This window comes from Phragmites australis, chromosome 2 (genome assembly GCF_958298935.1).
Source record: "Phragmites australis chromosome 2, lpPhrAust1.1, whole genome shotgun sequence".
Classification (NCBI taxonomy): domain Eukaryota; kingdom Viridiplantae; phylum Streptophyta; class Magnoliopsida; order Poales; family Poaceae; genus Phragmites; species Phragmites australis.
The window spans coordinates 9,491,129-9,503,729 of record NC_084922.1 but is presented as its reverse complement, the minus strand read 5'-3'; the positions used below and the strand labels follow the sequence as shown (position 1 = coordinate 9,503,729).

The window sequence follows — 12,601 nt, the reverse complement described above, 5'->3', positions numbered from 1 at the left end:
GGAGGTGGCGGGGGGCAGGATGGAGGAGAGCGTGAGGATGCGGGAGGGCACCTACGAGACAGACTCCCACCAGGACAGGGTGGGGTCAGAGGTCGAGGACAAGGATGACATGGAGAGGAGCGCGACTGCCATGATGATAACGGCGACGAAGAGGAGTCCGCCGAGGTGGGCCATGGTTGGATCTGGATAGGGGGCTTCAACTTCTAGGTGGATCTAGGTGGCAGTGGGGCTCGGGGTGGTGGAGGAGCTCCAGCGAGCTCCTCACTAGAGGTAGGGGAGGAGTGGGGATGTTGGTGACGGCAGAACAGATCTGAGGGCATTAGCGTTGGCAAGCTCAGATGGGGAGTGGCGAGTGGACTACAAGGCACAACTATGCCCCATATGTCAGAATGAGAGGGAGGACAGGCACACCATCATCACCAATTGAGGTTTTTTAAGTAGTAGAGATTATGCATGTTGGAAGTATCTGTATTATTCTACTACCAGATCTGTTAGGAGGCATATTAGATTATCGATCGAGAATGCTATGTAAGCCAATACTAGTAGCAAACAGCCAAATGTAAACCGTTAGGCATTATGTAAATGTAGCATGTTCATTGTATACATAAATCATATATGCTCTATGTAAACAATAGCAAAATATCACTTGACTACTGGTACGTAAGTGGTACTAACAACATATAAACCATAGATAAAAATAGTAGATATGTAACAAGCCTAGGTGTTATGTAAATGGTTCCAATCAGGCTACAAACACCTATTTATAGACTTGACAAACCAGTGCTCCTTCACCTATCGATGTCACGTAGTCTCGATCTAGTGAGGACTCACGGCAATGTAGATCGTCAAGGAAGCATCGTAGATTGCAGGAGAACAACGTAGGAGTGGTCGCGCATATGTGTTGCTTAGAAATCTTATTGTCATCTCTCGTGCAAGCTTCACGACATCAACAACTCGAAGATACCGCTCACCCTCCACTTTAGTGCACGCCAAACAGAAAGAACAATGAGATTTGGCAGCATAGCACCACAACATAGTTCACTAGATGGAAAAAGATGAAAAGATTCGAGATGTATTTCGTATTTTTCACATGCTGGATCTGGACATCTTTAGGACCTTTATAGGGAGGACGGTTGCCCCTCCAGGAATCATTTCACATATAATGGCGCTCTGCTAATTAGCAATCATTCGGTAATGCACTTATTAACTTGATATAATGACACTGACTACGCATTGATTAACCCTTTGGATAAAACAGTAACAAAAAGAATACACGAGTGGCAAAAGATTTATATTGACTTGGCTGTTGGCCATGCCACTGTAAAGGTGCATTTAGCCCCTATGTGTGATTTTGATAATTAATAATAATACATATATATTAATAATTGTGTTGAGAATTGTCAGTAGGTTGTTCTATTGGTGATGCATTGATGATTGAGCATGAATTTATTGAGGAATATAATGTGATCAAGAGAAATGCATCACGATGAATAAGTTCTAGATGATGCTCGGATAAGTGGTGATAATACCTATAGACTAATAATTATATTGAGAATTGTTAGTAAGTTATCATATATGAGATGCATAAGTGATAAAGTATGGATTCACTAAGGAATACGATGAGATCAAAAGATATGCATTGAGATTAATTGAGCTCTAAGTGATGCTCATGTGATGAAGAAGCTATAGAGGAAGAGACCTAGGAGTTTGAGGATGGTCTTAAGAATATTGACAATAAGTGTGAAGACCAAAGTTGCTTGTGGAGATCATGTAATTAAAGGTATGAAATTGTCCATTAAGTATTATAGATAAAATCATGCACTATTTGCTTGAGAGTAAGTTGAGATTAGATTCTATATGAAGGCAGATATTGAATTGAGATATTCAATGTGCTGAGTTGAAAGAACAAGATCAAGACAAGCTTTATGAACAACTTGTGTGTTTTATGCTTGCGGTTCATACCTCAATGGTGAACCGAATGAAGACGATGTGAAAAAAAGTCCTCCATGCTTGGTACATTGGAAGCAATCAAGTGAATTTTATCAAGCTTCCAGAAGATCAAGAGAGGATCGAGATAGGAAGCGAGGATGAACATCGTCATTAAGCTCAAGTGAAGAGTTGATGACAAGCCTATAAGAAACATCGGGACTCAGATGATGTGTTCATCAAGTCCAAAGAGATGGCTAGCTCAAGGCAAATTTATAAAATATAGTGCATTTTTTTTTACTGATCAATGGTGATTTGAGAAGGGAAGTGACCAAATTGATACGAGAAATATCAAAATATCGTACTATTAAGAGGTCTAAACGATTCCTTGAATTTTTACTATGTGTTGATAAGCTCAATCTTGCATGTGCATACTCTCTTTGGTAGGATACTATAATTTGTAAATAGGATTTAAAAATAGCTCAAGTTCATGTTCCTACTATATATGGTATGTCACTAAGTTTACAAAGGTGTTTTGCAAGTTATCATAGTGAATACTTTAACCCTTGGTCGTATAGAACCTTTAGGTTGCAAATTTAGTTTGCAAAAGATTAGTGTTCATGCAGTTTTCATTATAGTGGATATTTAGACTATGTTTTAGGTTTGATCCATTGTGTTTAAGATCAAGAAATTAGTTGTGATATGTAGCCCTCTGAATAAGCTTTTCGTAGAGTCTAAGATCACCTAAATCAGACATTAGATTAGAAAGTTATCATCGTTTCTCTAAATGTCAGATGTGCTAGTTAGGGAGTATCAGTTTGACCACCAAGAACTCCTATCTAACCGCTAAGATAGCCGATCTGATTACTGGAGCTTGCAGAAAACTTGCATCTCTCTAGAACGGGTGCTGCTCTGACCGCCAAGGTGGCCGGTCTGATCGTCAAGTGTTGCCGGTTTGATCGTCAGATAACAAAGAGTTTTGGTACTCTGTTCCATGCTGACGGTCTGACCACCGGAGGTATGAAAAGGCTGTAACGACTAGTTTTAGATTCATTGCTCTAGTGGTGGTCTGATACACCAGTTGTATACCGGTCTGACCGACAGGCTAGCGGTCTGATCACTGGAGCTTGCAGAGAAGTTGTATCTCTCTGGAACGAGTGACGGTCTAACCGCATAGGTGGTCGGTCTGACCGCCAGGTGTTGCCAGTTTAACCACCAGGGAACGAAGAGTTTTGGTACTCTGTTCCAGGCTGATGGTCTAATCGCTGGAGGCATGAAAAGGCTGTGATGACTAGTTTTGTAGCCGTTGGTCTAGTGGTGGTCTGACCACCAGATACTCAGAGAAGTCAGACTTTAGGCAACGACTATATTTCAAGTTATTATAGCTCATATATACCTCATGTCCTGTGGCTTGGAGTAAATCTCCTGCACCAATTGAGCATCCTTAAGCTAAGCAAAGTCCTCCCTATATATTTGTGTATGTGTTACACATAGAGAGAATTGTGAGGCAAGAATCAAGTGTATTTGTATTAGTGATTGAGGTTTAGCCACTTGGTAAGAGTCGAATTTATCTTGGCTTGTTACTTTTAGTGTTTGCCAACACCAAGATGGTGCGACGACGTTGTGATCCGGTGATCTTCTCAAAGAAACTTGTGAGAAGGTCCAAGGAAACTTGTGAGAAGGTCTGGTATGATTGTGAGAGGCTTTATACACGCTTTGCCAGAGTGGTAAAGTGCACTCTAGTTGAACTGAGCTAGTGAGTAGTTCATTGGATTAATCAGGCTCAAGATCAAGTTGCTCGTGATGTTCTTCTCGTGGTAAGAATTGCATACTTGATATATGAGCGATTAAAGACTCGAACCCATATCAACGTGGATTAGGAGAAACTGACAAGTCTCCGAAATCACAATAAAAAATTCGGTGTCGCATTTATGGTTTGTTTACTTTAGCTTATTTACATTATACAATTTATACTCTTAGAACTATAATTGCTTATATGTCACCTTAGGTTGCAAATCTTGACATAGACAAATAAAATTAATCACTTTGTTGATTGCAAACCTTGATATAGACACATAAAATTAATCACTTTATTAAGACATAGATTTTAAGAGTTTTATATGTATTATAACCAATCTTTTAATCTCACATTAGAATCAATTATATCTTATAGAATTTTGAGAACTGTCTATTCACCCCTTTAGCCAGCCTACTTATCCTACACACTACCGCACGCTCGTGTATATAGCTAAAGCTCACACTACCGCACGCTCACGTATATAGCTAAAGCTCTATAATGTCATTTCTCTATTTCAGGAAAGAGAGAATCTACTTTTTAAGTTGTTCTACACTAACTTTCATTAGTAACATTGGCCATATTGGACAATCTCATCATACACTCTTGCTTTGGCATTTTATGAATAGGCTTCTCCACGAGTCACATTCCAACAATGCATATGCAAGTAAAAAGAATCGGTGCCCCTGCTTATACCTGAATGTCCAAGTTTCAGAAAAAGGTTGGTACCTCTGCATATACCTGAATGTCTAAGTTTCAGAAACACAATGCATATTCCATAACATAAGCCGAAAGACACAAAAGGTACAAACAAACGGAAATCTTAATCTGAGGTTACCATTGTGAGCCGAACTAGCGGTCACGCTTCCCTTGTGACGTGTGGCAGTCACAACGAAGTAGATGATGATACATGGGGGCGTTCTCCTCCTTTTCCTTCCCTTCTCCAGCTCCGTGAGTGAAGCCTTTCACATCCGCAAGAATCCTTTTCTAAGTAATTGTAGATATATTAACAGTCACCGATATATGAACCAGATTCACGTGTTAGTGACTGTTAATACATCTATAGTTACTGTGGAGAATCTGTGTCCAGTTCACATGACTCCAAACGTTGCGAAGAAAAAAGCAATGGGAAGATGGGGAACAAGCTGCGGTGAACTCCAAACGTGTGGCGTGCTCGCATAGCTCCGTCTCCAGTGAGCTACAGTGAGGTCGTGCCCGGCGAGGCTAGCCCGATGAACTGCAGTGAGGCTCGTCTCCCGCGGTCTGTGGTGTGGCTCAATGAGCTCGCACCTTGTTTCAACCTCCTTTTCCTCAACCATGGTGAAACATTCTTCTATTTTATAGAAAAATGTAAATCCCCAAAAGTTACTTAAATTTTGATTTTCCCTCCCAGAAGTTGTTTGGTTGAAAACCCCCAAAAGTTAAACTTTGTTAAAAAAACCCCAAAAATTCAAAAAAATCACAAAAAAATTCTAAAAAAACTAGAGACAATTCTAAGACCTCTTGTGATTTTTTTTTAAAAATAATATCCTTTGCATAATATTTCATAGAGAGGAAGTTTGAAAAAAAAGAAAAATATGCAGCTTATTTATTAACTCATGTTATTTTAACTTTTTCATGTCTACCATTATTTTTTCTACACAAATAATGTTTAATTAAACTAATAAAAGTAGTTTCACTAATTTTGGGGGTGTTATGGATTAGTTGTGAATTAATCTATATGCAATATATTTACTCAATCCTGCATGTTACAATAACTATTTCAAGATTTCATGTATTTTTAGAAGATAGATGATCATGTAAGAAGACTAAAAAAATTAGTTTCATGATTTTTGGATTAGTAAATAATTAACTATGCATTTAACTCAAATTAATAAATGAGTTGCACATTTTTCTTTTTTTCAAACTTTCTCTCCATGAAATATGATGCAAAGGATATTATTTTTGAAAAAAAAAATCACAAAAGGTCTTAGAATTTTTGTGATTTTTTTGAAAAAATTCTGAATTTTTAGGGTGTTTTTGCAACAAAACCAAATCTTTGAAGGTTTTTTCCAACAAAATAACTTTTGAGGAGAAGTTAAAATCCAACTGATTTTTTCGGGATTTTTGCATTTTTCCCTTTATTTTATTCGAGATGAAAGTGTCTCCAATTAGGTGGCCAGTGTATGCCCTCCCTGAAATAGAAAGTTTTCTCTCCTCAAACCTGTAGTTTTTCACTTGAATTTGAACTGTGTGTAGCTAAGCTGGTTAGGGTCGAGATCGGACACGAGTACTCGTATTTTCTCATAATTAAATTTAAAAGAAATCATATATATATATATATATATATATATAAAAGTGCATTTAGTAGTGAAAATATATGATCACATTATATGAAGTTATGTCTTTGAGTGCGTTTAGTGGGTAAAGCATGTACCTATGCTACGTGATATTATATCTCTAATTTTATTTAGACTTGTTAATATCACGTAGGTGTGTATTAAAACAAGTGGTCACTTTGCATGAGGTTATGTTAGTGCGTTCAGTGAGTAAATTGTATGTCCGCACATGTGTGTCTATCTTGTACTCTTAAAGAAAAAGTTTTTGTCTTGAATCAGAAGTTGTTATTTGATAAATTGGATGTTTTCTAGCCCGAATCTAAAGTTTCTGACCTCAGTTCAAAAGTTTTTTATGACGGATCACAAGTTTTGTGCCCCACGAATCACAGGTTTTCTAGCAGCTAGTCGAATGACTTCACAATTGATTTGAAAGGTTTGGAAGAAGAAGGGGAAGGGGGCAAAAGAGGCGCGAGCTCAGGAGTCGCTGCATCAGGCGGACGGAGGAAGACGATGGGGAGGCCCGAGGAAGGGTAAGGAGGTGGACACGTGTCGACGGCGGACGGTACCCGCCAGACGGCGCCGCGGAGGCTGACCTCGAAAGAGCGGTTCCCAAAACGGCACACGTTCAAGGGCAAGAGAAATAAAGCCCGGCCCACTTAATAATCCATGTCGGCCCACACAGCCCAATACTAAGCTATCCCATGGAACAGGGGAGATCGAAGAGATCAACGCCGAGCACGAGCAGGAAAAAAATCGGAGCAGAGGCAGCACACAGGTTGGCGCAAGAAGCCGCCGGTCCTTTATCCCCCAATCGCCACCGCATTCCGCGCCCTGATCGACTCGGCGGCGATGGCGGCAGAGAAGCCGGCTCCGGTGCGGGTGCTCTACTGCGGCGTCTGCGGCCTCCCGGCCGAGTACTGCGAGTTCGGCCCCGACTTCGAGCGCTGCAAGCCCTGGCTCCGCGCCCACGCGCCCGGCGTCTACCCTGACGAACTCGTCGCCTCCTCCTCCTCCAGTCCGCTGCCTTCCTTTCCCCTTTGCGCTCTCCGCCATCTCAGCTGCTGTCTAATCTTAATCTGTGTTTGCTCTGGTCGGGCGCGCAGGCGGCGGCGACAAGGACGTCGAGAAGGTCGGGGAGCGCCTCCAGGGCGTCGGGATCTCTGACGCCTCCTCCAGCGCCGCAGGTTCGCGTCATCTCGTGCCCATCTTGTTGTTACTTCCTTGAGATTTTCTTAGTGAGCAGGGGCTATAGAGAATGATGGATGCCAACCTTCGATCTGTGATGCTATAGGAGGAAAAAAAATGATATCTGTGTGCTGCTCTGTGGTTGCAGGGGATGCTTCCGCATCTAAGCAGGAAGAGGTGAAACGCCTGCCCGGTGGAAAGATCAAGAAAAAGGTTGGTTCCCTCGTGCAGTTCCCCAATTCACTTGGTTTGAAGTGAACCACTGTCATTTACATTTGATTACTAGTCATCTCTGTTTACATGTATATGCTAGTATGGAATTCAGAAGTTTCAAATGGTGATTTTTATTTTGGTAACATATTTGGCTATTGTAGTACTTAGTTTGGCTTGCGATGTGCTCTTTTTATGATGAACGGCTATGTACAAATGTCTTCTGATTTTATATTAAGCCAATTGAAGTATCTGCTTACAGCTTTTTCCTTCTTTATGGAGAGAATTTTTTTCATTGATGACAACGTTCCCCTTTGACATGCAGGAGAAGCGAGAGGTTGTGATCGAGAAGATTGTCCGCAACAAGCGAAAATGTGTTACTGTGGTGAAAGGCCTTGAATTGTTTGGTGAGGGGTTTTCTGATAAATCTTTATGAGTGAAGTGGTTGCATAGAGATACTGTAGAAAGGGTTGTTATGTGGATGTTGAATCTAGGCTTAAAACATCCTGCCTTGAAGTTTCATAGCGGCAGCTGTTTACCACATAATGTTGTTGATTATATGTTCTTTCCTGAACCTTCAGGTGTAAAACTGAGTGACGCTTCAAAGAAGCTTGGGAAGAAGTTTGCAACTGGAGCTTCTGTTGTTAAGGTACCTTGTTGTTTTTCGTGATGTTACTGTGGCCTTTGATTTTAAGCATTGTTGAGACACCTCTTCTTTAATCTGTTCCTCAGGGCCCAACTGAGAAGGAGCAAATTGACGTGCAAGGGGACATATCATATGATATTGTGGAGTTTATTACAGATACATGGCCTGATGTAATTTGCCTATCATCTCTGCATATTATTATGGTTTACATATTTTATTTGTTTTCATGTCTGGTAGTTTTGTGTTACTTATTCACTTTATAATTCATTTCATTCACAACAATATGTGGAAAACGTTAGCTACACATTTAATTTAATAATTATCTTTGCATCGAGGAATGAAACAAATTAAGTTCAATAATATAATTGCATAATGATAAAGTGGAATAGTAGCACTTGCTGCTCACTGGTTGGAATAGGAATAGAGAACCAAAAGAGCATTAGGTGATCTTGTTTTGAGAAAGTGGTTAAATGGGGGTGGTGGATACGATGATGTTGGCCTAAGGATTTTCTGTTCATTTTTCATTTTCTATCAGAAGGTTTAAAAGTAGGAAGTAGCAACATCTCTTATTGTTTAAATCATGTTCTCAACTCACAAACACTGCATGTTTTCCTTCCATAAATCCTGCTTGGTTCCTCGTTCTAATGAAAATATATTTATGTTGCTCAAGCAAAATAGTGTTATTATCTTGAAATGCTGATCATGAGCACTCCTTTTCTTACACTGATAAGAGTATATTCTGATGGCCGTGTTGTGTTCTCTAGTGAACTATGGCTCAAGTATGACCAGATATAACAATTTGCCGTGTAAAACTGCCGAAAAAGATAATCTGTGGTTTTTTAGGACTTCGTCAGCATAATATGATTGTTCTAGTCACCACATTCTGGAAAAGGTTAAGAATATTATCGTCTACAGCAAAGGCAATTGTATTTTATTACTGAGTTCGCTTTTGTTCTTTCAGGTACCTGAGTCGGCCATTTTTTTCATTGAAGACGGAAGGAAGGTTGCTGCTGCTTGATGTTATATGGTTTACAAGGCACAATACCAGTGGATTTACAAATATAATAGAGAGATAAGGCAAGAGCATGGCTGTTAAGGCATGTATCTCCCATGAGTTCATCTCTGGTCCGAAGTCATTATCTGTTTCAATTTCTAGGCTTAATTCACAAGTGGTGTTTTATTTACCACTAGCACCTTGTTTCCATGTATCCACTTTATACGGGGAATTTAAATATTTGCCACCCTACCGGATGGTGCATGGCCAAACGCCATCCTCCCTAATTTCCTGCAAGTGAGTGATAAGCATTTGTGTCGTTATGTTGTCTGAAAATCTACTGGTATCTGCATTCCATGTCTTAGATTCCCGGAAATCCCAATTGTAATGCAGCAGCTGCTTTACAAGTAATTCACCATTTACTTATTTTTTCCATTCCACTATATTAGATTCTTGTTCAGTATAACCAAGGAAGGTCATGCAAGTGCTAGTTGATCGCTCCGGTCACTGCCCCGATTGTAGCATCCACCATGCAGCACCTTCCACTCCGCGTGCACGAATCGGAATAGGGGTACCACTTAAAAATTGATTATGAACATACAGGCTTTTGCAATTTCATAAAAAACTACTAAATTCACTGAAAACAAAAATCTGAGCGGGGGCATTGTACGCTGGGTTCTTCCGGAAGCAAATTTTATGTGAAAATGTTCAGAAAGATTCTTGTAAAATTCTATTCACATTATTCTAATAACTGAGTTAAAAAGTAAAGAGAGTAAATACGTATCCTAATATAAGAAAATATCTTTAGTATAATGTTCTATAGAATTTGCTTTGCGTGCACATGATACCTTGCAACGTAAAGCTGGAGATGGCGTGGGCTAGTGGGTAGGCGCATGCACGCAGTCACCATCAGGTCGTACTCCTCGCTCGCCGCGGTTCGCGCCGATGGCCGCGGTCAGCGCTGACACCCCCGCGACATAGATCCGCCCGCCCACGACTGCAATCGCGAACTTCGTGCGCGGGGACAACATGGGCGCGCACGCCCGAACCACACCGGTGAGCTGCTTTGACGCCTCAAGCGCGGCGACGTCCAGCAGGAGCTCACCGGTGCACACCTGCGATGAGCGCTCCACAAGGATCCTATTGGAGTATAACGGTATTCACACGTCATCCATCCTTGACAGCGTACAGCACGCCACCATGACTCCAACTACTCCAGGAGATTCGGTCCTCATCTGCATGTGGTGTTGGTCCTCCACCTTTCCTTAATTGTAGGCTTCCTTGACTAGCGGATGATTTGGATCACCGCTCATGTAACAAACCGATGTATATGTACTGCCTATATATAGGCTCTTGAGATTGCAATACAAGACCAGGGCGAATTGCCATTCTTCATGGTAATCAGAGCACACCGATCCTGAGCCTTCCAATTTTTTTTCTCTTTCCGTTTTGCTCCTGCGCGCAATCATGAGCTCCGCCGCTATTTCCACCGATTCCACGGCCGCGCTCATATCCGAGGTCGCCAGTGCCGCCGTCTCTGCCGCAGCAGCCTCTTCTTCGTTTTCCAGTCCTACCCAGAGCGTTAACATCAAGAGCCTTGTTCCTATTACTCTTGACATGCAATCCACTTCTTTTCGGCGCTGGCGGAATACGTTCCGCATCGTTCTCGGGCATTTCGATCTGCTCTCGCACATCGACGTCAACAATCCGCGCCCCAACGACGCCGCCTGGGTGCAGGCGGATCTCACCGTCCTCATGTGGATTCATGCCACGCTCGCCGATGACCTCATGGACATGGTCATGGAGGACAACCCGACGGCGTACTCCGTCTGGAAGCAAATCGGTGATTTCTTCAACACCAACAAAGCAAGCCGCGCCGTTCAACTGGAAGCTGAGTTCCATAGCCTTCAGCAAGGTGACCTTTCTGCCTCTGAATATTGTCACCGCCTCAAGACCCTTGCCGATGCTCTCGCCGACTGCGACCATCCGCTTCGTGGTCGCGCCCTTGTTCATCAGCTGGTTGCGGGTCTCCATCCTCGCTACCACACATTGAAGACTATGTTGCCGGCGCTTCCCCAATTTCCTAGCTTCCTTCAAGCCCGCACCATGCTGCTGGCCGAGGAGGCCTCCCAGAACAAGTCCAAGCCGCCGGCTACAACAACTGAGACCGCCCTTATCGCATCTGAGGGCGCGGTTTCTTCGGGTGCGCAATCTGGTGCTCGCCCTGAATCTGGTGACCGCTACAACAACGCTGGTGGCCGTGGTGGTGGACGCTCCAACGCCAACACTGGTGGGCGCAACGGTGGACGCGGTCGCGGCCGCGGTCGTGGCGGCGGTCGCGGTAACTACTACAACAACGGCACCTCTGGCCGTGCGCCGTACCAGCAGCAGCAGCCCAACTGGGCGGCTTTCTTCCCTCCATGGGGTGCTCCGTGGTGGCGCGCGCCATGGACTGGTGCTACAGGTCCTGGCGTGAACCATCGTCCTCCTCACCAGGCGTACAAATGTGTTCTCTCAGCCGACTACTACATCTGCGCCACCGAGTTGGGACACCTCCGGCCTCATGCAAGATCTACACGCTGCTTCTCTTCAGCAACCCTCCACCGGCGAGTGGTTCATGGATACCGGCGCCAGCACCCATATGACAAGCGACCAAGGTAACTTGCCTATGTATTGTCCTTCATCATTGCATAATTCATCTCATATAGTTGTTGGCAATGGATCTATTCTTCCTGTTCTTGGCACGGGCACCACATCCATAAATTCGCCTAATGCACGATTCATATTATCCAATGTCCTCCACACGCCACAACTCATCAAAAACCTTGTTTCCGTTCGTAAGTTCACCAAAGATAATTCTTGTTCTGTTGAATTTGATCCCTTTGGTTTCTCTGTTAAGGATCTTCACAGCAGGAAAGAAATCATGAGGTCCAGTAGTGGTGGAGATCTCTACTCCTTCAGCCCAAGCAAGATCACAGCTCCTTTGGCTCTCACGGCCTCCTCTCCAAGTGCTGATGTTTGGCACCGGCGCCTTGGACACCCTGGCCATCAGTCTTTGACACGTTTGATTTCTGAATTTTCCCTTCCTTGTACTCATAAAACCACATCTTCTAGTGTGTGTGATGCATGTCAACGCGGACGTCATGTTCGTCTTCCATTTTCTAGTTCCAATACTTTTACTTATTTTCCATTCCAAATAATACACTGTGATCTTTGGACATCTCCCATTGTGAGCTTTACTGGTTACAAGTATTATCTCGTCCTTGTTGATGATTACAGCCACTACATGTGGACTTTTCCATTACGTAGTAAATCTGATGCCACATCCACCATCAAACACTTTTATGCTCATATTCTGAATCAATTTCACCTTTCCATACAATGTCTTCAGTGTGATAATGGTGGTGAATTTGTCAACAACGAGCTCCGTGAATTCTTTCTCACACACGGCATTGCATATCGCCTTTCTTGCCCATACACGTCCTCTCAAAATGGCAAAGCTGAACGTGCCATCCGCACCACTAATG

The 12,601-nt window shown here is 42.7% G+C and overlaps 2 protein-coding genes across 2 annotated transcripts; both read left to right on the top strand.

Moving 5' to 3' along the window:
- Positions 1 to 6,758: 6,758 nt before the first annotated feature.
- LOC133898648 (translation machinery-associated protein 22-like) lies at positions 6,759 to 9,410 on the top strand. The gene is made up of 7 exons (XM_062339332.1): positions 6,759 to 7,054; positions 7,143 to 7,223; positions 7,373 to 7,437; positions 7,760 to 7,841; positions 8,016 to 8,083; positions 8,167 to 8,250; positions 9,042 to 9,410. Exons 1-7 carry the CDS (start codon positions 6,889 to 6,891, stop codon positions 9,096 to 9,098), a joined length of 603 nt encoding a protein of 200 aa, XP_062195316.1. The 5' UTR covers positions 6,759 to 6,888; the 3' UTR covers positions 9,099 to 9,410.
- Positions 9,411 to 10,541: 1,131 nt separating this feature from the next.
- On the top strand, positions 10,542 to 11,735 carry LOC133902453 (uncharacterized). The gene has a single exon (XM_062344047.1). It carries the CDS (start codon positions 10,542 to 10,544, stop codon positions 11,733 to 11,735), a length of 1,194 nt encoding a protein of 397 aa, XP_062200031.1.
- The last annotated feature ends 866 nt before the right edge of the window (positions 11,736 to 12,601 follow it).

Coding starts and splice junctions, on each gene's coding strand:
- LOC133898648 (XM_062339332.1), top strand. CDS start 6,889: ATGGCGGCAGAGAAGCCGGCTCCGGTGCGGGTGCTCTACTGCGGCGTC. Junction 7,224..7,372: donor CGCCTCCTCCAGCGCCGCAG/GTTCGCGTCATC, acceptor CTGTGGTTGCAG/GGGATGCTTCCGCATCTAAG. Junction 7,842..8,015: donor GAAAGGCCTTGAATTGTTTG/GTGAGGGGTTTT, acceptor CTGAACCTTCAG/GTGTAAAACTGAGTGACGCT.
- LOC133902453 (XM_062344047.1), top strand. CDS start 10,542: ATGAGCTCCGCCGCTATTTCCACCGATTCCACGGCCGCGCTCATATCC.